The sequence below is a fragment of the Sus scrofa genome, chromosome 3 (assembly GCF_054392235.1).
Source record: "Sus scrofa isolate SSC_HxYL_T2T_F1_AM1 chromosome 3, Sscrofa_HxYL_maternal_Yorkshire_Landrace_v2.0, whole genome shotgun sequence".
NCBI classification, from domain to species: Eukaryota; Metazoa; Chordata; class Mammalia; order Artiodactyla; family Suidae; genus Sus; species Sus scrofa.
In genome coordinates, this window is record NC_139385.1 from 113877514 (window position 1) to 113903703 (window position 26190).

Genomic DNA, 26190 nt, shown 5'->3' on the forward strand with positions numbered 1-26190 from the left:
TCTGTAGGCCACAAGAACAGCCCACGAGCCCAGGCTCTGCCCATCCACTCCTGCGTGGTCTGGCTCTCTCTCACTGACTGCATTTGCCAGGAAGGGAAGCCCAGTGGGAACAGAGGTCTCTGCCTTCACCTATAGTGAAAGCAGCTGGTATTTGAAACAAATTCACTGACCTTATTAAAAAATTAATTTTACACCCTAATTATCTCCCGGAAATATTGAACTTTTAAGACACTTAAAATATAAAGCCTGGTATGTGTGTGATTTAAAAAAGAGAAAGAGGCGTTCCCATCATGGCACAGCGGAAACGAATCCAACTAGGAAAAATGAGGTTGCAGGTTCGATCCCTGGGCCTTGCTCAGTGGGTTAAGGATCTGGCATTGCCATGAGCTGTGTATAGGTCACAGACAAGGCTCAGATCTGGTGTGGCTGAGGCTGTGGCCGGCAGCTGTAGCTCCAATTTGACCCCTGGCCTGGGAACCTCTATAGGCCGTGGGTGCAGCCCTAAAAAGCAAAAAAAAAAAAAAAAAAAAAAAAAAAAGGAAAAGAAAAAGAAATCCCCTAAATGGAAAATTTAGGAATAAAATATTTGAAATAAAATAGTCTTCATTTGCAACCTAGTTTTTCTCCTTCAGAGGAAGGATACAACGGAAAGATTTTGTATAAATCAATTTTATCAGGTACGAATAATTCTGTGGAAAGTATAATTGCTATTCATGTGAGGATTTCTCTGACCTTGTAATTTCCAAATTTCCTGAAAATTTCCAAATTTGCATCTCAAGATCTCCTTACAATTCTAGTCCTGTCAGTTTACTCAAATTGCATCTTTTAAAAAAAAGTGCTGAAAATTTCATCTTTAAAAAAAAATGTTTTTATAAATAGAAAAACATGTACTTTCAAATTAGTAATCATTCAGTAGTTGTTGAGATCAAATACAACCCAAAATAAAGTTCATGTGATACTGCTCATGTTGCTACATGAAAACCCAGTGCCCTGTAGTTCCCTGGTGGCTCAGCGGGTTAAGGGTCCGGTGTTGTCACTGCTGCGGCGCTGCAGGTTCAATCCCTGGCTCAGGAACTTCTGCATGCCTCAGATGCAGCCAAACAAACAAAATAAAAACAGAAACAAACCCCTAGTACCCAAAAACTCTCAATAGCTCCATAATTATATTCCAGTTATTTCCCCACCCCTCTACAGGCTGTTACACAGACATTCTCTCCAGCATCCAATTACTAAATGAAGTGTTCTTTTTTTCAAGGGCAGTTCAAATTCTGCCTCCGTAGTTGCTATTAGTTTGTCCATACCCAGTTCCTATAGCATACCCTCAGCATCCGTATCATGGGGCTTGTTGCCTATAACTGTTACTTGTGTGTCTGGCTCTCATTCTGCTGGAGTGGATCCCCATCCTATTATGTTCCAGCATTCAAAGAAGCGGCCCAGGAGTTCCCGTCGTGGCGCAGTGGTTAACGAATCTGACTAGGAACCATGGGGTTGCAGGTTCGATCCCTGCCTTTGCTCAGTGGGTTAACGATCCGGTGTTGCCGTGAGCTGTGGTGTAGGTCGCAGATGCGGCTCGGATCCCGCGTTGCTGTGGCTCTGGCGTGGGCTGGCAGCTACAGCTCCGAAAAGACCCCTAGCCTGGGAACCTCCATGTGCCGCGGGAGCGGCCCAAGAAATGGCAAAAAGACAAAAAAAAAAAAAAAAACAAAGAAGCGGCCCAGCAGACACACTGCATTGAAGGACATGTATCCTTACTGTCTTGCTATGTTTCTTCTTACGGGGCATACCCATTAAGCAACACCACACAAAATACAACAGTGGACCAGAGGCAGCAGGACCAAGTTAAAACAAGGTGCTGAAGCTCCTCTGAAGACCCCTGGCCAAACAGAGCTGGGCCTAACTTCCTCTGGCTGGGGTCTATCCATGGACCTGACATATTCCAGAGAACCTCTGTCCTAATTTTGCCAGGAGAAAGGCTACCCTCTGCCTTCATGCCTTCCAGGCATGAGGAGTCCCATCACAGAGGAAAAGGGAATACTGGGAAGTCTGGCTCTAAGCCGCAGACAGGAAGCTGGTAGGGCACGGGAAACAGAGAGTAACCAACTTCCTTCAACAGGACAGGCAGTGATAAGAGGCAGAAAAGAAGAAATTGTGATTTTTTTTTTTTTTAAGGTCTGTACCCACAAGGCACACAGAAGTTCCCAGGCTAGGCATCGAATCAGAGCTAAAGCTGCCAGCCACAACCACAGCCATAGCAATGTGGGATCCAAGCTGTGCCTGCGACCTACACCACAGCCCACAGCAACACTGTATCTTTAACCTACCAAGGGAGGCCAGGGATTGAAACCGTGTCCTCATGGAATACTAGTTGGATTTGTTACCAGATTTGTTACCGCTAAACCACAATGGGAACTCCCAAAATTCTGCTTCTTAACAGCCATACATGTTCCTGTCTTCTCTGGCTCTTCTCTAGGAAATTACCTGGGTGGTATAATTTAAAGGCTAGCTAAGTACCAAAATATCTCTCAGAAATTAGACAAGTACAAGAGTTACTGGGATTACCCTGCAGATCCCCACCCAGCTAGGAATCAGGAGGCCAGACATTCCTACCTCAGGAAGAAGCTATTTTTTTCTATTTGTTCTCTAGAAGCTGTTTTCTAGGGATTCACCTGGGGAATGGAGTTTTAACATGGAAAGGGGGAACTGGAGAGATTCTGAAGTGATTTGGAAGCACGAGGCGCTTCAGGGGAAGGGTAGGCCTGGATGTGAGAAGGGGGCTCATAGACGGATACAAGGCGTGTACTGGTCTGTGGGCACCTACGGCAGCCATGGAGGACACCAGCAGTTGTAGTACAGGAATGAGGGCTTTGGGTCAGGCATTCCAACTTAGGAGTTGGGTGGTCTTTCAGAGCCTCAGATTTCTCACTTGGTGATAATAAAGGGTTCCAGTAAGAGTGGGAAACAGTACATGCAAATGCCTTGAGCAGCAAGTGGTGGGTATTATTTTTAACCCACTTTTCTGTGCCTAAGGGCAACCTAACTCTCTGATCCCAAAACTGTGAGAAAGGCGTACCCTGCTTTTTCTAAGTCAAGTGCTGTCGTCCTTTCACTTGGGGCTCCCCTGCTTATTACAGTCAGATGAGCTAGAAAAGGATGGGTTCTGGAATAGAGCCAGGACATCTGCTTCTCCAAACCACAGGAGCAGCTTTTTTCCTCTATAACCTTACCATACATTTGCTCTAGGGCCTAGGATTGTGCCTAGAAAATAGAAGGTGTGCTTCGAGGTACTTAGTGAAGTGTGCCAGGTGAGGACTCTGTCCAATGCCTCTGACTCACCTTATCAAATCCTCTGACTCCTCCATGCAGGCTGTTGGGCCCGTTGTTGATGGCCAGCTTATACTCCTTCCCATCCAATGTGAATGTTCCTTTGGCAATTCGGTTTGCCACTCTGCCAACCACTGCTCCAAAGTAGGGATGTTTTTGGAGGTACTCTGCAAGGACATGGGATGACTGTTTTATAAAACTTCAAAGCAAAGATGAGGACACCACTTCTTCTGAGGGAAACTGCAGGGACTAACAACTTGGGCATACCCACAATGGCAAGGAGGCAAGGAAAAATGGTGTTTTGCACATGACCTTTTCCCCTTCCAAAAGCAAGTCATGTTCTTTAGGAACATTTAAAAGAACATTCTAAAACACAGAGAAGAAACTTAAATCATCCTGATGTCATCACTAGGGTAAAATGACTGCTAATATTCTTATGTCCATCCTTCCATCTTTTAGTATATGTGTGTATGTGCTTCACCCCACCCCGACACCATGGCTGCCCCTGCGCACGTGGCAGTTCCCAGGCCAGGAATCAAATCTGAGCCAGAGCTGTGACCTACACAACAGCTGCAGCAACGTCGGATCCTTAACCCACTGCATCAGGCAGGAGATTGAACCAGCACCTCCACAGAGACAAGCCGGATCATTAACCCACTGTGCCGCAGTTGGGAACTCTGCATGTGTTTTTCGTTTTCTTTCTTTTTTTTTTTTTTTTTTGTCTTTTTGCGATTTCTTGGGCCGCTCCCGCGGCATATGGAGATTCCCAGACTAGGGGTCAGATCGGAGCTATAGCCTCCGGCCTACTCCAGAGCTACAGCAACGTGAGATCCGAGCTGCAACCTACACCACAGCTCACAGCAATGCCGGATCGTCAACCCACTGAGCAAGGGCAGGGACCGAACCCTCAACCTCTTGGTTCCTAGGCGGATTCGTTAACCACTGCGCCACGACGGGAACTCCTGTGTTTTTCTTACTATATAAAACTGGAGTCTTCACACATACATGATGCTTTGTAATCTGCTTTGAGGTCAATTTTCTTAACTAAAAATTATATTTTGTGTGATCTTGAAAAGAGACTATCTTATGCTTCTTTTTCTTTTGATTTTTAAAAAAACATACAACTAGTGGCGTTCCCATCATGGCGCAGCAGAAACAAATCCGACTAGGAACCATGAGGTTATGGGTTTGATCCCTGGCCTCGCTCAGTGGGTTAAGGCTCCGGCGTTGCCATGAGCTGTGGTGTAGATCACAGACGAGGCTCAGATCTGGTGTGGCTGAGGCTGTGGCCGGCTGCTGTAGCTCCAATTTGACCCCTGGTCTGGGAACCTCCATATGCTGCGGGTATGGCCCTAAAAAGCAAAAAACAAAAACAAAACATAAAATTAGTGCATGAAAATATCCCATTATGAGCATTAAGTACACAAGTATAAAGAGTAGGCTTTCCAGGAATTCCTGTCGTGGCTTCGTGGAAACGAATCTGACTAGCAAACATGAGGATGCGGGTTCAAGCCCTGACCTCACTCAGTAGGCTAAGGATCTGGCGTTGCTGTGGCATAGGTCACAGATGTGGCACAGATCTGGTGTCGCTGTGGCATAGGCCAGCAGCTGTAGCTCTGATTTGACCCCTAGCCTGGGAACCTCCATATGCTATAGGTGTGGCCCAAAAAAGCAAAAAAAAAAAAAAAAGAGAGAGAGAGGGAGAGATAGTAGGCTTTTCAGAGGAAACACAGGATTCCCAGTTAAATCTGAGTTTCAGATAGTGAATAATTTTTAGCATAAGTATGTCCATATTATCATACATGACATACACATAAAACATATTCATTGTTTATCTGAAACTCAAATTTAATTGGGTGTCCTGTATTTTTATTTGCTAAATCTGGTAACTTTAATAAAGAATAAAACATGGAAGCCCTCCCCTTCACGTCTCAACTCCTCTCCTTCCCAGTGATAATCACTGGGAAGAGTTTGGGATATACCCTTCCAATTGCTTGTTTTTGTTTTTTAAATTAACTACATATAAGCACAAACAAATACACAAGCATATATACAATCTACATAAAGAGAATGAAACTATACATACTGTTTTGTAACTTTTCTCTTGATTATAGTTGATTTACAATGTTGTGCCAATTTCTGCCGTATAGCAAAAGTGACCCAGTCATACATATATATAAATGCTTAACCACAGGGTATGGCCCTTCCCACTCCTCTAACATCCCAAGGGGCCCAGTTGTGACACCCACCTTAGACAGCTCAGATTTTAGCAAGAGTGCCATAAAGTCTCAAATAAAATTGCCCACAATTCTCAGTCAAAACCTCCATACCTTGAATGACTTTCTTTTTGCTTTTCGAGGAAAACAAACACAAGTTTAACTGACAAGCACTTTAAGCATTCCAAACATTTTATATATTTTTAAGTGGCTGCTGGTTGTCCCAGATGAATATGGGGACATGAATATCCATGCCATTTTTTGTAGTGTTAACAAAGTGAAATTAAAAGGTCAAAGGGTATGAGGGAAGATATTTGGGGGCAAAGGAGGGAGAGGAGATTAAAATTATTAGTTGTTCACTATAGTCAGATGCCTTCACAGCCAACAGCATGTTTAATCTTTGCCCATTTGTTTCAGGTGATGAAACAGGTCTAGAGAGGTTAATAACTTGCTCAAGGTCACACAACTTTAAGGGACAAAGCAGAGATTTAAACTAGGAGTCCTCAAAAAGAAGAAAAAAATAAAAAGGAGTTCCCTGGTGGCTCAGCAGGTTAAGGATCTTCCACTATCACTGCTGTGGCATGGGTTTAACCCCTGGCCTGGGAACTTCTGCATGCTGTGGATGCGGCCAAAAATAAAAATAAAAATATGCATTCCCATTGTGGCTCAGAAGGTTAAGAACCCAACTAGTATCCATGAGGATGCGGGTTTGATCCCTGGCTTTGCTCAGTGGGTTAAGGATCCAACGTTACCACAATTGACCCCTAGTCTGGAAACTTCCATATGCCACAGGTGCATGTGGCCATAAAAAAAGATAGAATAAAAAAAAAAAAACATACTAGGAATCCTCAATGCTCCTAAAAGGACACTCTTGGGCATCTGTAATATTAAACTGCAGCCCCTAAACTCTTCACTTTTCCTTCCACCCTTTCCTATAACTCAAGTTTTCTAAAAGCACTAAGTTTATTTTTTTCTAATCTTTCCATAATGGCTCTCATGGGCAGTAATAGCTGGGCGTTGGTGGTAGCTGGCGGCAGATGAAGGGGAAGGAATCACATTGATTGTATAGGTAGGTTATTTATACCTGGGGTTTATAAGCAAATATTCTCATCACGGGTTTTGAAAGAAGTCATAATGATTGCAGGTGGAACAAGCAGATGAAAAAACATTAAAAAAGGAGTTCCCGGTCCCGTCGTGGCGCAGTGGTTAACAAATCTGACTAGGAACCATGAGGTTGCGGGTTCGGTCCCTGCCCTTGCTCAGTGGGTTGACGATCCGGCGTTGCCGTGAGCTGTGGTGTAGGTTGCAGACGTGGCTCGGATCCCGCGTTGCTGTGGCGCTGGTGTAGGCCAGTGGCTACGGCTCCAATTCGACCCCTAGCCTGGGAACCTCCATATGCTGAGGGAGCGGCCCAAAGAAATAGCAAAAAAGACAAAAAAAAAAAAAAAAAAAAAAAGGAGTTCCCGTCACGGCACAGCAGAAACTAATCTGACTAGGAACCATGAGGTTGCGGGTTCGATCCCTTGCGGGTTCAATCCCCGGCCTTGCTCAGTGGGTTAAGGATCCAGCGTTGCTGTGAGCTATGGTGTAGGCCGGCAGCAACAGCTCCAATTAGACCCCTAGCCTGGGAACTTCCATGTGCCGCAGGTGTGGCCCTAAAAGGACAAAAGACAAAAAGAAAAAAGAAAGAAAACATTAGAAATATTCTGTCATTTTTTTGTATTTTCAGTACAAAAAATGGCAGAAAAAATCTCACAGGAGGCACTACTGATTTTTGTAGCCTATAATTAAGAGATCATATGATTTGCCTCTTCAGAATTCTACCGATCTCATTTTCCCAGGGAGAAATTGAACCATTCTGACTTCTAGTCACGGCCATCATCCAAGTAGTTTATATAATCTATCTGGGAAATTGGAGACCATTCACATCTAACCTGGCAATTACAAAAGGACCATGTCTCATGGGATTATCCATGTTTAGCTCTTCCCCCTGGCTCATAACTTCTTTGGGGCATGGTAATATTAAGATAACCCCTTACTCTGTCATCTAATTGCTTTAAATTATTTACCTCAGTTTGTTTATATAATACTTACATATTCAGACATTTTAAAAGACTATACAGTGAAAATTAAGCCTCCTTCCTATCCTTGTACCCCAACTGCCCAGAGTCCTTCTTAAAGACAATTTCTGTCACCAATTTCGTAACATGTTTTCTTTTCTTTTTTTTTTATGGCCATACCCATGGCACATGCAAGTTCCTGGGCCAGTGATTGAAACTGTGCTGCCTCAGAAACAAGGCCAGATCCTTAACTCACTGTTCCACAGTAGGAACTACTTAACATGGGTTTTATTTGTTTACTTTTTCATTTTTGAACGTTTCATTGAAGTATAGTTGATTTACAATGTTGTGATAATTTCTGCTGTCAACAAGGTGATTCAGTTATCCAACATGGGCTTTAATAGATTAGAACTGATCAAAAAAGTAGCAGACCACTATTTCACACTATTCTGATTGAGACAATTATGCTTCCTGTAGTGACACATATGAAGTCTTTTTTTTTTTTTTCTTTTGTCTTTTTGCCTTTTTCTAGGGCCGCTTCCTGCAGCATATGGAGGTTCCCAGGCTAGGGGTTGAATTGGAGCTGTAGCCACTGGCCTACACCAGAGCCACAGCAATGCAGGATCCCGAGCTGTCTTCGACCTATATCACAGCTCACAGCAACGCTGGATCCAAGATACAGCTTGGATCTGGTGTTGCTGTGGCCAGCAGCTACAGCTCTGATTTGACTCCTAGCCTGGGAACCTCCATATGCCACAAGTGCAACCCTAAAAAGCGGGGGGGAAAAAAAGAAAGAAAGAAAAAGAAAAGCCTTTATTTGATATTCTGAAGGCTTTTTTCTCTTTTGAAAACAGCTTGTGCTCCTTTTAAAATAATTAAATTATCTAAATTATAGCATAGGATTGAAAATGTCTGTCTTAATCTAGCACCTAGGATATTTTAGATGTTTTGATTTGACCTGGCATTTAATGGCGCCGGTGATGCATCCCAGCAAGAAAATGCTATTCAACTTTCTCAAGAGAGGTTCATGACATGGAGAGCAATACCATCAATACAAGCTAGACCATTGTAATCTGAGGGGATCTATTTTTTTCTCTCCCTATTAAGAACATTTGGGGATAATATTTTCTTTCACTTAGGCTCCCACAAGACTTATAGACTCACAGAGACAACTGTATTAATGCCCTCACAAAATTAGCACTTGTATGCCTAATAAGAAACCGGTGCTGCACAACCACTATGGAGAACAGTATGGAAGTTTCTTAAAAAACTAAATATACGAGTTCCCGTAGTGGCTCAGTGGTTAACGAATCTGACTAGGAACCATGAGGTTGTGGGTTCGATCCCTGGGCTTGCTCAGTGTGTTAAGGATCTGGCGTTGCCATGAGCTGTGGTGTAGGTTGCAGACGCGGCTCGGATCCAGCGTTGCTGTGGTTCTGGTGTAGGCCAGTGGCTACAGCTCCAATTCAACCCCTAGCCTGGGAACCTCCATATGCTGCAGGAAGCGGCCCAAGAAATGACGAAAAAAAAAAAAAAAAAAAACTAAATATAGAACTACCATATGACCTTAGCAATCCCACTCTTGGGCATATATCCAGAGAAAACCATAATTTGAAAAGATACATGCACCCCTATGTTCAACGTAGCACTATCTACAATAGCCAAGACATGAAAGCAACATCTAAATGCCCATTAACAGAAGACTGGATAAAGACAATGCGGTACATATATACAATGGAATATTACTTAGTCATAAAAAAGCATGAAATAATGCCATTTGAAGCAACACGGATGGACGTGGAAATAAGGTGAAGAGAAGTAAGTCAGACAGAGAAAGACATATCATATAATATCATTAATATGTAGAATCTAATAGAAATGATACAATAGAATTTACAAAACAGGAACAGACTCAAAGATTGTGAAACCAAATTTATGTTTACCAAAGGGGAAATGTGGTGGTGGGGAGTTGGGATTGATATATATACACTACCATATATAAAATAGATGGATAACAAGGACCTACTGTATACACAGGGAACTTTACTCAATACTGTGTAATAACATATAGGAAAAGAATCCAAAAGGAATGGATATATGTATATGTATAACTGACTTGCTTTGCTGTACAAGTAACTTTGTAAGTCAACTATATTCCAATTAAATTAAAAAAAAAAAAAAAAGAAACTGGTGCTTCCCAGGTGCCATGTCATCATGGCACATGATTCATATGAATTCCAAAAAGAAGATTCATATGACGATATAAAACATGACAAATGAATCCATCTGCAAAACAGAAAGAGGGATTCCCTGCTGTGGTAATGGGTTAGGAATCTAACTGTAGGGGGTGGCTGTGGATGCGTGGGTTCAATCCCCGGCCCAGCACTGTGGATTAAAAGGATATGGCATTGCCCCAGCTGCAGTAGAGGTGGCCCGGGAACTTCAATATGCCACAGTTGCAGCCATAAAAAACAAACAAATAAACAAAAAACAGAAATAGACTCACAGACAAGAGAAGAGACTTGCAGTCGCCAAGGGGGAGGGAGGAGGGAATAGGATGGACTGGGAGTTTGGGTTAGTAGATGCAATTACATTTAGAATGGATAAGCAATGAGGTCCTACTGTATAGCACAGGGAATTATATTCAATCTCCTGGGATACACCATAATGGAGAATCAGCTATGCTTGTGAATAGCTATACTTTAATTGCGAAATCAGGTATAGTTTAATTTTAAAAAGATCTATGTGACTCTTAAATCAGAATTAAAATGAGGAGTTCCCGTCATGGTGCAGTGGTTAACGAATCCGACTAGGAACCATGAGGTTGCGGGTTCAGTCCCTGCCCTTGCTCAGTGGGTTAAGGATCCGGCGTTGCCGTGAGCTGTGGTGTAGGTTGCAGACGCGGCTTGGATCCCGCATTGCTGTGGCTCTGGCGTAGGCCGGTGGCTACAGCTCCGATTCAACCCCTAGCCTGGGAACCTCCATATGCCCCGGGAGCGGCCCAAAAAATAGCAACAACAACAACAAAAAGACAAAAGACAAAAAAAAAAAAAAAAAGAGAATTAAAATGAGTTGGGAGTTCCCCTCGTGGCTCAGCGGTTAACAGCCTGACTAGGATCCATGAGAATGTGGGTTGGATCCCTGGCTTCACTCAGTGGGTTAAAGATCCCATTTTGGCTGTGATCTGTGGTCGCAGACACCACTCAGATCCTGAGTTGCTGTGGCTGTGGCTGTGGCAGGAAGCTGTAGCTCAGATTTGACTCCTAGCCTCGGAACCTCCACATGCCACCTGTGCGGCCTTAAAGAGACCAAAAAAAAAAAAAAAAAAAAAAAGGAATAAAATGATTAGGAAGTGTGTGTATGAATGTGTGTGTGTAACATATGGGGGAGGTAGTTAATATGCTGATAAGTCAGTTGCTCAAAGCTTATCATCGCCAATGCTCTACTGGCTCAGAAATTCTAGGTTCTCTCTCCAATTCTCCTTCAACTCCACTGGGCAATTTTATACTGGTCAAGTTATCTCTTTGTGATTCTGTTTTGGCCTTAGCAGATGGTTATGCTTCTAACAGAGAGAGGTGACTCAGCAAAAAATGATTCTAAAGAATCCTCTTTTGGAGTTCTCTTATGGCGCAGTGGGTTAAGGATCCAGCATTATTACTGCAGTGGTCAGGGTTGCTGCTGTGGCACAGGTTCAATCCCTGGCCCAGGGAAACTTCCACGTGCCACAGGCACGGGACGAAAAAAAAAAAAAGACTCTTTTGTCACTTGTCAACTCTCTTGCCTTCTGACTCTGAAGACAGAAGATATGAACACCTGAAGGGGATGTGGAGAGCAAGGGGAAGTAAAGCTGATTTTTCCCAGCCCCTGCAGCTTCCTACTAGTGAGTGTCCTCTAATAAACTTGCTGAAATTACAAAAGAAATTCTGCTGAAGGTTATGTTATCTTCTCCAAGCCAAGTTGTGGAGGCTCCAAAGCAGTTAAAGACAATCAACCAGGAGTTCCCGTCGTGGCGCAGTGGTTAACGAATCCGACTAGGAACCATGAGGTTGCGGGTTCGGTCCCTGCCCTTGCTCAGTGGGTTAAGGATCCAGCGTTGCTGTGAGCTGTGGTGTAGGTTGCAGACGCGGCTCGGATCCAGCGTTGCTGTGGCTCTGGCGTAGGCCAGAGGCTACAGCTCCGATTCAACCCCTAGCCTGGGAACCTCCATATGCCGCGGGAGCGGCCCAAAAAATAGCAACAATAACAACAACAAAAGACAAAAAAAGACAAAAAAAAAAAAAAAAGACAATCAACCAGAGGGCAAGGAATAGAATCCTCAGGAATACTCGTGATATATTTTGTTAAGGAAATAGGAAGCCAATTTCAGTCTCTTAAGGGAAAACCAATACTCTCAATTTTCTGTTGATCTCCAACCATGAGCCATGTTACATATCTAAAGAACCAGACACCTGAAGGAAAACCCCAAACCTCCTCTCTTACAAATTTTGTCCAAGCCCCTACCAAGGAGCAGAGAATTAATTCTCAAGCATTTGCCTTTTGCCAACTTTCAGACCTCCTTTTCTGTCTAGCTACTCAGGTGTGCCAAGAAATAGCAAGCACTATGCCCATTTTCCTTTGCCCTGATCAAAGTGCAGTTGTAACTATTTATTTGTGCAATTTTTTGGCTAAGGTCTATCTCCACATCTAAATTGCAAGTTCTGGAGTTCCTATCGTGGTGCAATGGAAACGAATGCAACTAGGAACCATGAAGTTTCAGGTTTGATCCCTGGCCTTGCTCAGTGGGTTAAGGATCTGGCGTTGCCATGAGCTGTCATGTAGGTCACAGGCTCAGCTTGGATCTAGCATGGCTGTGGCTGTGGCATAGCTGTAGCTCCGATTCGACTCCTAGCCTGGGAATCTCCATATGCCTCAGGTGCAGCCCTAAAAAAAAAAAAGAAAAAAAATTAAAAAATAAATTGCAATTTCCATGAGGGTGGGGACCTTGTCTTTCTCGCTGATCAGATAACTGATTCAACAGTGTCTGAATGAATTAACACATTTTTTAATTGCCTACAGATTCCCACAAAATAAAATCCATCCCAGTTACAAAGAGACTCTTTTCTTGACAATATGGGTATTGATCAGCCAAGGGGTGCGGGACACTGTACCCACAGACGAAAGCAGATAAGCTGTTTGCACCTGCTGAGCTTATGTTATGGAGCATTTCTGAAACCACCAGACCTCGAAGAGAATCTAAACAAGAAGGAAGTAGAAGACGCATGTCTTTTAATTTTTTCCTTCTTCAAAAAGGGCACAAGGGAAGAACTGGGAGCCACACCCCCTCCGGCCTGCACTTTCCTCTCACCCTCAGAGATCAAGCAGTTCAAAGATCATTCCAGAGTTGCTGCAGTTTTATTTTACCCTCAACTGACTTTCTAAAAATTAAGACAAAGGCCTGAATGTACAACCAGAGACCAAGTCCTACAGCAGTTCGTTTTTTCCAAACATTAGATCGCAACACAGTGAGTGAGTCAGATCCAAGCACTCCTCAGTACTTCCCTTCGGCCCCGCATCCCTGCAGCGCGAGTCTCCAGTGTGAGGCGGTGTTAACGGATGGGCCTGGGGCCCCTCCGCAGCCCGGGGCGGAATCCAACCCACCTTTCAATTCAGCAAAGCCAAGCACCACGTCTGAGGCTCTGCCCTGCCTGTCTTTGACCTCCAGGGCCGTGATGGTGCAGCCCCAGGAGATGATGTCCACTCTCAGCTGGTCTGATTGCAGCTGGAACTTTTCCACCGTCCCTGCCCCCGAGGGGAGGTCTCCAAACACGGATCTTGTAACTGAAACCATTAGGAAAGCTTGGGGTGTGTAGTTGCTCCAGGTCCCTCGAACTCCCGCCGCCAAACCTAGAGCGGCAGAAGTTTACTGGAGAAGGGGAGGGACAGGGATCAGACTCCTCCCCTTCCTTGCCGGGATTTAGGGAGTGACCACTTCAGCGAAAAATATCCTCCGGGGCCTTTCGAAATCATTCCTTTGCCTGAGGGTGGCACCAAGGCAAAATTTCCTACTAAGCTGGGAATTTCCAGCCAGTTCTTTTCCTTTGCTAACCCTGACTGCACTGCATGTTGGGAATGGTAGTCTTTGAAAGGGGAACTTGCATGTTGGGGCCTGTAGTCTTTCTAAACCCAAATCTTGAGTCTGCTGGATTCTACCCCGTTTTCTGGCACAAGGTTCTCAACGTGCAGTGATCTGTTCATTAATCGTGACTGACTTTCAGATAAAATGCTGGAAAATGCAGAGATTAAAATTAGGAAGAGTGGGGAGGGGGGTGGAAATGTGGGAGGTTGTGTGTGGAATTTTGATTTTTAACTCTTTGATCCAGAAGGGAAAGAATTACAGTAGTAATTAAGAGAAGGGGTAAATAATTGCAGGTTTCTCTGCACACTGACTGAAGATCCATTCTGCTTGCCACACAAACAGCTCTCAACATGTATTGCTGGAGCCACTGCCCAGAGGCTCTCCTGACTGCTAGCCCGGAGAGGGTCATGTCTAGATGGATTAGGGCCTAGTTTATATGGAGGTGAACAAAGGTGGCCTCTGACTTTCTTTCCTTCAGGGGACTGGGAAAGGACCTTGGTTATACACCCACTCTTGTTCCTGAAGCCCAAAGTTCCTTTAAGAAAGGATTAAGGATGAATATTTATTAAGGACATCATTAATGTCAGATACTGTACTTTTATTATCTCCTTTCTACAAGCAGAAAAAGGCTTTGCGTATGTACTGCTGGGAGAAGAAAGACATTAAATAATCCTTTAATGCTTTGATGTGCCTCAAAAGCATCAAAAATGCATATCCCCAGGCTCATTCCTGGAATTTCTGTTTCTGTGAGTCGAGGGTGAAACTCAGTAATCTACTTTTTTCACAGATTCCTCAGGTTAGTCTACTGTAGTTTATCTGGGACCAGACTCTGAGAAGTATTGCTCCAGGTTTTGATGACTAATCTCAGATTTTTTTTCCCCCCTCTGATGGTACAGGACTAAGATAGAGCTACCAAAGGCCTTAATAATATTGTCAGATAAAATACAGTAAATGTATTTCTTTGCTAAATCTGTCCAGATAGTACTGAGCCTTGGAACAGGGAAGATTCTGGAAGCCTGACAACGTTTTACTTGACCATCTGCATACTCATCACTTTGATCTGGTTCCTAGGTACTTTAAAGGGGATCCAACTAGACCGTGGTGAACACCAAAATTCATCTATGACTAGGAAATTAGGAGAACTGGGATCATGTTCCTGGAATCAGATGCTAATAAAACATAACCATCTCTCAGCCCTTTCCATATTTGGAGTTTGAAGGAATATTTAACATTCTTGCCACAAAGCCTCAATTTTCATTCATGAAGCAGGGCAATTCTGATAGCAAAGGAAAAAGAGAGCTTGCAACAAGCTTCAGTGAAGCATAATATATAATAACAAAAAGACCTAAACAAGTCAAATTATAGACTGCACCACACTCGTACAATAACTGACAGACACTCTTAGTGCTGCTTCATCAGAATTCTCATAAACTCTGCAACCCTCATCAGCCCACTTAACATTTACGGCTGATTCATACATAAGCCCTCTTGGCAATGCTGTGTTTACAAGGATGTCTTAGAATTTTTCTGAGCAGGAAGACTGAATTTTCCTTTCTCAGCCACCAGTTCTCAGTGTTCTGCCAAGCTCAAGTTGTCACAGGAATAAATAAATGCATTTGGATAGCTAAAGCCAAGTGTCACTAGTGGGTGTTTTGTAGCTTGGCTTGGTAGAAAATGAGACATACTATGATGTCTCTCTAAGAGCTACAATTCTTAATTTCATCTTCCTTTGGCTTTGGAGGGTTTGGAATATTGTCCTAAATAGTATTATCTTGTGCTAAGTCAGCTGTCAGACACAAATCTCGATTTTTCTTTTCTTTTTCTTTTTTGTCTTTTTTTTTTTTTTTTTTTTTTTTTTTTTTGCCTTTTCTAGGGCTGCTCCTGCAGCATATGGAGGTTCCCAGGCTAGGGGTCTAATCAGAGCTGTAGCCACCGGCCCATGCCGGAGCCACAGCAATGTGGGATCCAAGCCACATCTGCAACCTACACCACAGCTCACGGCAATGCTGGATCATTAACCCACTGAGCAACGCCAGGGATCGAACCTGCAACCTCATGGCTCCTAGTCGGATTCGTTAACAACTGCACCATGATGGGAACTCCCAAATCTTGATTTTTCTGACCAAATATCTTATTTTCCTAGTTGAACAGTGATACTTTAAAGGATTACCCATGCACTTAAAAAAAGAAGAAGAAACAGATTAAATCTAGGGAAATATTCTCCATCTCAAATTGAATTAAAAGCAAAGTAGTAATCTTGGGAATGAAGCATTGTCAGATTTTAAGGGGTATTTGGATAGGGACCGAGGGTAAGGTTATGAGGCAAAGGGAGTAGAATTGTGATTTTTTTTTTTTTTTTGTCTTTTGTCTTTTGTCTTTTTTTGTTGTTGTTGTTGTTGTTGTTATTGTTGCTAAGAATTGTGATTTTTATGTCAAAGAGGAGTTACTTAAAGTGGATACCTTTTCTTTCAACCAGAGTGAAGTATCAATGTGGACAGCTAAAGAATAAAGTCTATTTTTCTTGGAGTTCCTGTTGTGGCTCAAGGGAAACAAATCTGACTAGTATCCATGAAGACAAAGATTTGATCCCTGGCCTTGCTCAGTGGGTTAAGAATCCAGTGTTGCCATGAGTTGTGGTGTCGGTTGCAGACACTGCTCGGATCTCAAGTTGCTGTGGCTGTGGCTGTGGCCTAGCCTGGGAGCTTCCCTATGCCGCGGGTGCGGCCCTAAAGAGACAAAAAAAAAGTCTATTTTTCTTTTCAACCAGAGGTTAGTCCCCAAAGCTTAGTGTTAGGGGAGTTAGGAATGAGAAATCTGGGCTCTTGGTCACTCAGCCCCACCTCCTTCTACACAGAAACTGCAGGTGGGCTGCTCCTGAGATCCATCAGACCTTAAGCCCATGAAAATGACTCCAAAGCCTTAAGCTATTGACTGGATACTATGTGGAGGAAGCTCTCTGATACATAATAATGAAACCAAATCCTCATAGTCTGTCAATAAAGAGACCTAGAACAGTTTCTCTGTGGTCAGGTTGGTACATTACCACTCTCCTATTTTCTTTCTCATTGCATTGTTATGAACTCCAGTGTTTATTGTCAGCTCTCTTCACTGGATGCTCAGTATGCACTGTCTTAGATCATTCCTTATCTTTCCATGAATGCATTTTGTTGTTATTACTGTTTACTCAGCTCCCTGGCTCAATATTTTGACTTACATATTTTTTTGTAACCCAAATAATACTACATTTGGTTTCAGATGAAAACTACTTGTATCTGGAAGCCAAGAGTACCTGGGAGAATGCTATCAAGTTCACCAGAGGTAGAATTCTTCACAGTTCAATTCATTGCTATTTTATCAATAATTTTGAAAGAGCTGCTGGGGAAGGGAAGGCATTATGGGGACAAGTGAGAAGTTGTTAAGGAAGATAGATTAAGTTTTTCTGTATGTGGGAGTTCCCATTATAGCTCAGTGGAAACAAATCTGACTGGCATCCATGAGGACACAGGTTTGATCCCTGGCCTCACTCAGTGGGTTAAGGATCCGGAGTTGCTATGAGCTGTGGCGTAGGCACAGACGTGGCTTGGACCTGATGTTGCTGTGGCTGTGGCAGAGCCCAGCAGCTACAGCTCCTATTCGACCTCTAGCCTGGAAACGCCATATGTCATCGTGGGTGCAGCCCTAAAAAGCAAAAAGCGAAACAAAACAAAATTAAGCTGTAGGTCAGGTTGTTCATTTATCAAATATTCAATGAGTATATGCCAGGCACTGTGCTAAGTGCTGGCTGTATGTTGGTAGATAAAACATATCCTTGCCTTCAAGATGTTTACAGCCTAATGTAATATAGTGTTCATCTCTATCCTGCATAAAAACTTCAGCAAAATCTTCAAAATTCAATTCATAGTCCATGCTGGCTGAAACAAAGTACTGGGGCTGGCCTCAAGACAGCTATTATTTCAGACCTGCCCAAGGATGGTCAGGCATATTGGAAATATTTTAGAATTCCCTAGCACCAAGCACAGTGACTGGCAGTTTTAGATGCTCAATAACTAATTATTGAATGAGTAAATGATAAATTCATATATACAATGTTTTAGTGAACTGGTTCAGGTGCCAAAAGATCTGGGTTCAAGAGGCACCAGAACTTACTGTCTGGGCAGTTTGTTCCATCACTCTGAACCTCAGTTTCCTCATCTATAAAATAGGAATAACGGAGTTCCCATCATGGCGCAGCAGAAACGAATCCAACTAGGAACTATGAGGTTGCAGGTTCGATCCCTGGCTGGCATTGCTGTGAGCTGTGGTGTAGGTCACAGATGTGGCTCAGATCCCGTGTTGTTATGGTTGTGGGGTAGACTGGCAGCTACAGCTCCAATTGGACCCATAGCCTGGGAACCTCCATATGCCACAGGTTCGGCCCTGAAAAGTCAAAAGACAAAAACAAACAAACGGGAATAATATCACAGGATTGGCCATCCAATTATTAATTGACTGCTAGTAAATATTCTAAAAATTTACTGAGCACCATGATAAGCTATGAGTCAGACACTATTATCTGATACAGAAATGGAGACTTAGAGAGGTTAAGTAACTTGTTCAAGAACAAGATCAAGTCAGGAAACCAAGATTTGATCCCAGGCAGCTTGACTGCAATAATAGGAGAATTTAACTACTTCCTTATATGCTGCCCATTATTGTGATCAACTGAGAACATGGATTCCAAAGCACTAACTAAATTCTAAAACATTAAACCAATGAAAAATATTCATCTTCTAACTTTTATGGTAATTACAAGTTTAAAAAAAAATCAGTTTCTGGAGTTAGGTCACATTGGATTAAAGAGGACATTGTATTCACATACTGTAGGTAAAGAAGGGCCCAAGGAGAAGAGTTAGTCCTTGGCACCCAAAGACCTTGGAAACAAAGCACTTTTCCCCTCTGGACCTATGGTATATTCATTATAAAATGCATTGTTATGCCTCCTGCCAAGAAAATGAAGCTCCAAGAGAGCAGGAAATTTCACTGCTGTATCTCAGTACTTATAAAAGATTAATAGGTCACTAAAAAAAATTTTTTTTTCATTTTTTGGCTGCCCCACAGCATATGGAGCTCCTGGGCCAGAGATCAGATATGAGCTGCAGTCTCGCATAAGCCACAGGTGTGGCAATGCTGGATCTTTAACCCATTGTGCCAGGCCAGGGATCAAACCCTCGTCCTAGTACTTCCAAGATGCTGCTGATCCCGGTGCACCACAGGAGGAGCTCCTAAAAAATATTTTTTTTTAAAGACTGTCTGAATGCTAGAAAGGTTGTGAAACTTCTCTCATATAAAGCCAAAAGTCTCACCTGATAAAACTACTCTGGAGAACAACTTGTCGATATCTAATGAAGTCAAATTGCACATAACTCAACAATGGCCCATAACCCAGCAATTCTATCCCATAGATAATTTTTTTCCCTAGGTGATATTTTGCATATAGGCATAAGAATATTTACAGCAGTAGTATGTAAAAGAATGAAAATTTGGAAACAACCTAACATCCATCAGTTGAAAAATACTGTGAATCAGTATAGAAATACTGTGGTAGATCTATGTAACAGAATATGACATAACAGGAAAATGAATGCACTAGGGCTCCACAGGGCCTCGAGCATGAATTTCATAATTGTAATGTTAAGGGAGAAGTAAACAAATCAGTTGCAGAAGGATGAAGATATATCATTTATATCAAATACAAAAAAATTGCAAAACAAACTAGGTATCTCCAAATTTAGGCCATTAGTTCAAGGTCACTTAGCTTGGTAAGTTGTAGAGCTAGGATTTGAACTCAGAGCACTTTCCACTATATCAAAATGCCTCTGATAAGCACTGATAGTCAGATATGGATCAGATCCTCATAATGCTCTGGAAACATTGTTGATTGACGTTTCTTGAGTTTGAGTCAGTGGTGGTGCCAAGGGACTGGCCTGGGAGGGTGAGATCCTTTCTTTACCCCATTCTTTGATATGAATAATAGATGTTGAAGCAAAATTATATAAAGCATCTTCAAAATAAGCCCCTTATCCATTCTCTTTGACTTGATTGTGGCCCTGATTTACAGAAATTCTGGAACCACAACTAACCTGAGTACACCCTTTGCTTTTATATAGACTAGATAGCCACTTAGAGGTGTCTTTTGTGACAGCAATACTTTCAAGAGTCAGAACTCTTTTATTTCTGGAATATATAAACAAACTCAAGCTTGGCTTAGGCCAAAAAGGGGAATCTATTGGCTAACATAGTGAAAAATGAACATCTAGAGATGTTTAGGCATGTTCAGGCATGGCTGGATTGGGGCTAAAACTGTTGGTAGGACTTGAAATTTCTCTTCTTCTTGGTTGTGTTTTCCATTGTGTTGGCCCTATTTTCAGGATTGCTTTTTCTATAATTTCTAGCATCCCCAGGCTTATATTATCTTATGATAACAATCTTAAAATAAACCAAACTCCACATTCTCAATAATTTCAATAAAAGTCCCAGTATTGGAATTCCCGTCGTGGCTCAGCGGTTAACAAACCAGCCTAGGATCCATGAGGATGCGGGTTCTATCCCTGGCCTTGCTCAGTGGGTCAAGGATCTGGTGTGGCAGTGAGCTGTAGTGTGTAGGTCACAGAGGCAGCTCAGATCCTGCATTGCTATGGCTGTGGCATAGGCCAGCAGCAATAGCTCTGATTTGACCCCTAGTCTGGGAACTTCCATATGCCATGGGTGGGGACCTAAAAAGCAAAAACAACAACAACAACAACAAAAAGTCCTAGTATTGAATCTCACTTGGTCATGTGCCCTTTTGAGTCAATTACCTGGTACTTGGAAGGTGGAGTCAGGCTCACTCAACAATATGGACTGGGAGAGTGGGGAGGGGTGATTCCTCAAGGGAAAATTTGGATACTATTTGCCAAAGAGAAAATGGACGCTGACAGGTAAAAACAATGTGGGCCCACCAAAAAAAGTAATGGAGCTAATATTATTAGTGTTAGAAGTTAAAAATAAAAAATAAATACAGAGGGGATTCTTGCAGAGAGTTCAAGCATTTAGAGTACTTGGACACATCAGAATACCTTGTCTCATGAAGAATTTTCAACATTTTGTTAGTAGGTTCAGTAGCAGATGTTGCCACATCCTCACTTCTATTCTTGTTTTGTCTATCTTGGTCTCTCGACTAATGTGGTATTGATGCAATCTTGCTTGAATATTTCTTAACATTTTCAATTGCCCTGCTCTTTTTCAAAGGGCAAGAGCCACCAACATTCTAGAAAGAATGCTAGATCAGATCCAGCCTAGCCTGAAGCACATTAATCCCTGCCTTGTCTCAGGACAAGGCAGATCAGGGACTTGCTCTCCAAATTTATTCAGATTCCATTTCTCATAACAGGTAATTTATATAAAAAATCATGGGTGAGGAGTGAGAGACATTGGCAGCCATGGCTCCCAATGTGCCCATGGCTGAACCAACCCAAGAGGGTCCCAAATGCATCCAGGCTGTGTTGCTGGGGCAGCCTGGGGCTGGTAAAAGTACTCAGGCACCCAGATTGGCTGAAAACTTCTGTGTCTGTCATTTGGCCACTGGGGACATGCTGAGGGCCATGGTAGCTTCTCGCTCAGAGCTGGGAAAAAAGCTGAAGTCAACTATGGATGCTGGGAAACTGGTGAGCAATGAAATGTCATGGAGCTCATTGGGAAGAATTTGGAAGCCCCTCCATGCAAAAATGGTTTTCTTCCAGGTGGCATCCCTTGGACTGTGAGCAGGCAGAAATGCTTGATGACCTCATGGAGAAGAGGAAAGAGAAGCTTGATTCTGTGACTGAATTCATCATCTCAGACTCTCTGCTGATCCAGAGAATCACAGGAAGACTGATTCGCCCCAAGAGTGGCCATTCCTACCACGAGGAGTTCAACTCCACGAAGGAGCCCATGAAAGAGGACATCACTGGGGAACCCTTGAATCACCAGTCAGATGATAATGAGAAGGCCTTGAAAATCCACCTGGAGGCCTATCACACTCAGACAACCCCACTGGCGGAGTACTACAGTAAACAGGGCATCCACTCTGCCATCAACACATCCCAGACCCCTGATGTCTTGTTTGCAAGCATCCTAGCAGCCTTCTCCAAAGCCACATCCTGGTAACAGAAGGCCAGGGGAGGCTGTACCACTGCTCATCACCCACGGTGTGATCCCAGCTCTTAGGTGCTGGGCAGAGGGGAGGGGTGATCAGGGTAAGGATGGAGAGGGAGGAGTGGTGAAGGCTCCAGAGGAGGGTGGGAAGAGCCCCAGGTGTGGTAGTGAAGCGATTTCTTTTATGTAGAGTAGGAGTCTTGGAGTTCCCGATGTGGCTCAGAGGTTAACGAACCCGACAAGCATCCATGAGGACACGTGTTTGATCCCTGGCCTCGCTCAGTGGATAAGGGTCTGGTGTTGCTGAGTTATGCTGTAGGTCGCAGACGCAGCTTGGATCCTGTGTTGCTGTGGCTCTGGCGTAGGCTGGAGGCTACAGCTCCGATTGGACCCCTAGCCTGGGAACCTCCATATGCCACAGGTGCAGCCTTAAAAAGACAAAAAAAAAAAAAAAAAAAAAAGACAAAAACAAACAAAAAAAGCAGAGTAGGAATTTTAAAAATTAAGAACAAAGGGAAAAATTAATTTTTTAAAACACTGATTGAAGGGTATAAGTAAAAACAGGGAGATGCAGTTTCTTTCTAAGGAATCACATTTTCATTTACTCTGGACTTGGACTGGTCACAATATTTTTTAAAGCCAGTGCCCTAAGACCTCACTTTTATCATAATCTTATGCCAGCCCAGGGATGCAGGAAATCACACTGCTGTCCTGTAGCTTGAAACAGGGCAGGAGCTGACTGCTAACCCTGGTTCCCCATACTTTGAGATCAAGAAATCATCTCCACGTTTGAAAGATATAGGGAGTGTGTTCCTGGGGGCGGTGGCTCAGCAGGAGGAGAGGGTGGTCTTACCCGCTTCCTGACTTACCAGCCCATCTGCTCTGGCCAACACCCAGCACATGCCACGGTCCTACACTCTTGCCTTCTTCCATCCACAATGTGTGAAGGGACTCTTTCTAATAAATGAACAAGTGTCCTAAGCAATACTATTCAAACATTGTCCTTTCTATCCTCAAATCCTGTGACTAGGATCACTCAACAGCTCCGGTTACAGTTGTGGCATGGGTTTGATCCCTGGCTTGGGAGCTTATAATGCTTTTTTCTTTTTTAGGGCCACATCTGCAGCATATGGATGTTCCCTGGCTAGGGGATCAGATCGGAGCTGCAGCTGCCGACGTCCCCCATAGCCACAGCAACGCAGGGTCCAAGCTGCATCTGCCACCTACACCTCAGCTCACAGCAACACCAGATCCTTAACCCATTCAGCAAGGTCAGGGATCAAACCTGCACCCTCATGGATACTGGTTGTGAGCCACAGTGGGAACTCCGAGTTTATAATTCTTGGCAGAAAGTAGCATTCTAGAAACATTTTAAGATTACCTTAAATGAATGTGGAGAATTCACTCCCATGATTTTGCCAGCCTGATTCAGTAAGCTTTGATTTAGTCCCTTCCATTATCTGGTAATCAGTCACAGTGTAATTTTTTTTTTTTTTTTTTTTTTTTTGCTTTTTAGGGCCACACCAGAGGCATATGGAGGTTCCAGGCTAGGGGTTGAATTGGAGCTACAGCTGCTGGCCTATGCCACAGCAACAGCAACACAGGATACGAGCCGAGTCTGTGACCTACACCACAGTTCACAGAAACCCCAGATCCTTAACACACTGAGCAAGGCCAGGGATGGTACCTGAATCTTCATGGATCCTAGTCAGGTTCGTTAGCTGCTAAGCCACGAAGGGAACTCCACAGTGTGCTCTTGATTCCTATATTCAATGCCACTTGTTCAAAAGGTCCCAACACTTTTATAATTTCTTGCTTTTGAATTGATCATAACTTGCTCAGCTTGAAAGATCAATTTCTGACAATATGTAGTATTTTTTTTCTTTCAAATCAGAACTTTGAAAAATTACTCTTTCATTAGTTAGGATTAGATTCGGCTCACTGTAACAAAGATTCAAAGTAACAGTGGTTCAATAGAGATACAAGTTGATTTCTTTCCTAAAAACAATCCAGTGGTTTGTATGTGAAATTCTGTGGTTTTACTCTACTTGCAAGCTAATAAATTACTGTTTCATGGATGCTGGCAAAAGATACAAGATTCCAGAGTCTGCGACAAAAGATTGTATTACTCACTGCACAGCAAGCAACATGGATATGTTGTTGCTAGTTCCCCATTCCCCTTAAGACCTATGGAGGCAACATGGAGGGACTAAGGTGGATACTCTACCTATATTGAGTTTGTATTTTAACTGGAATCTACCACTTTCATAGTGAGTAGTAAGTAAGACTGCTCTTTGGGAGAAAATGTTATTTTATCCCTTGCAAACTGCCCACTGCAAAGTCAACTCAGAAACAGTAGGCTAAAGAGCGGTCAAGGTCTTGCATTCTTGGCATATCCAAAAGGGATGTTCAGGGATGCTCAGGCTCACACCATTGCTTATCTCAACAGGTGGTCCAAGGTTAGGATGGCTGTTCTGCTCAATGTGGTCTTCCGGGACCTAGACTCCCTCTAACTTGTTGCTTGTAGGGTGTGGCCACTTGGCCAAGGAGGTATGTCACCACGTCTACATCTAGAGGAGTATGGTGGAGCAGAGGAGTCAGGGAGAGGGAATGTTGCAGAAAGGGCAGTCCCCCTCCCTTTAAGGACACATCCTAAAAGTTCTATACTTTACTTCTCTTCATATCCCATAATCCTATCAAATTTCAGGGTAGGATGGAAAATATATAATCTTTATTCTAGGGAGTCTATTAGTGTTGTATAAAGGAGAAGACATTGGAGAATAAGTAGCACTCTGCCGCTATTCCTTAAAAGTTGATGGCATTTAAATATATGTTTTCCAGGGTCCTGAGAGGGCTGCTAATAGCCATTGTTCCTCCCATCATTTGTATATAATGAGAATTTGAGCCTGTGCCTTTGGTGTGAACTGATCACAGCCAGATATCTATGAGTACACACCTGGGATGGGACTACAGGTATCAAATACTCTATAGGCACTGTCCAAAGTGAGAACTAAAAGGCCTCATATGATTTGCAGGGATCTGGAAGAAGACAGGGATTTTACTCCAGATGATGGTGCACTTGTGAGTGTGGTGCTGGAGACTCCAAGGATCAAAGTGTCAAGGTCTGGACAAGCTCTAGTTGGAGAAGATTATTATGCCCAGAAGGTGGATGGTGTGGGGTGGGAATCATTTTGATAGTAATGGGTTTGTCAACTGAGGAAGAGCCCAAGCCCCACAGGATTTCCCCCCAACCCTCACATAAGCGGCTTCCATAACAGATATGGAGACCACCAAATCAGTCAGGCCAGGACAGGGACTATTTCTGTCAGGGAAGAGGAGACTAAGCCACATTTGGAGGGAGGGATTTCCAAGAGTTAGTGTTGATCCATTATAGTTACAGTAAGGAACTTGCTAGGCCTAGTGACTGGGAGTTGCCTGGGGCACTATACCAGGTTGTACCCAGGTGAGGTCCCTGGGATGACCCTGTAGCTGGTAGGTACTCTCCATTAGTTACTGGCAGCTCTACAGTATAGTTCTCTAGTCCTGGGGAAGATTCTCCTTCATGGAGGACTTGAGCCTCTGCTCAAAGTAGAAGCACTTGGCCAGTTCATGTCCCTTGATTTTGTGCCATCTCTTACCAAACTGACTGTGTCTTTCTACCTGAAGATGTGTGAGACAATCATTTACCAGGTTAACTTTGTAGTGAATAAGAAATCTCTGTCAAATATCATCACATATTTTAAGAAAGATTAAGAATGAGGCCTCTTTGCAATGGTTTCAGGTACTCCAGCAAGTATACCAAGATGAGTCATACTAATTGATGAACTTGTGTGGTTTCTCTAGGAAGAAGGAGTGAGGAGGCATGGAAGGGAGGGGATAGCATTTTAACAACAAACATGAGGACAGCAGCCACAGCTGGAACTTCAGATGTGAGGCCAGCATAGGAAGGCTTATCAGAGAAGACTTTACCTAGACCCCTGGGGCACATGCTAGTGGAAATGACTAAGTTTATTGCAGCGACTTTGGGGCAGGAGGAAAGGCTTGACCACTGATAAATAGCCAAGAGGAATGGGGAAGAGAATCTAGTTAGATGGAAGGGGTCTGGCAGACACTAGATGACTAGGCTCAAAAGGTGACTAGCTCAGGCGGGGTCCAGCCAGAGTCAAAGCAGTCAGCTGGTCCATAAATGATTCCAGCAAATGAGCTTTCACCTTATTGTAGAGCAGGCCTTTTGCTTGCTGACTCGGAGGCTGCCCTCTGGGTGAGCGGTGCATCAGAAGCCTGTAGGCAAATTCTGCCCTCCTTTTGAGTAGGCTTGAAGAGAAAA

General features: G+C 43.3%; 1 protein-coding gene and 1 pseudogene across 2 annotated transcripts in view; one reads left to right on the forward strand and one right to left on the reverse strand.

The window, feature by feature from the left end:
• The window catches only part of GALM (galactose mutarotase), a 67330-nt gene extending 53849 nt beyond the window's left edge, over positions 1 to 13481 (reverse strand). Inside the window, exons 1-2 of one of the 2 annotated variants that reach the window (XR_014839576.1) lie at positions 13235 to 13481; positions 3334 to 3488 (exon numbers count right to left, since the gene is read on the reverse strand). Coding sequence is in view for 1 of the 2 variants with exons in the window: in NM_214406.1 (NP_999571.1) it covers positions 3334 to 3488; positions 13235 to 13424 (345 nt within the window). In the remaining variant the exon portion in view is untranslated. 2 annotated transcript variants of the gene reach the window in all.
• Positions 13482 to 21169: 7688 nt separating this feature from the next.
• LOC100520555 (adenylate kinase 2, mitochondrial pseudogene) lies at positions 21170 to 21885 on the forward strand (annotated as a pseudogene).
• Positions 21886 to 26190: the final 4305 nt, after the last annotated feature.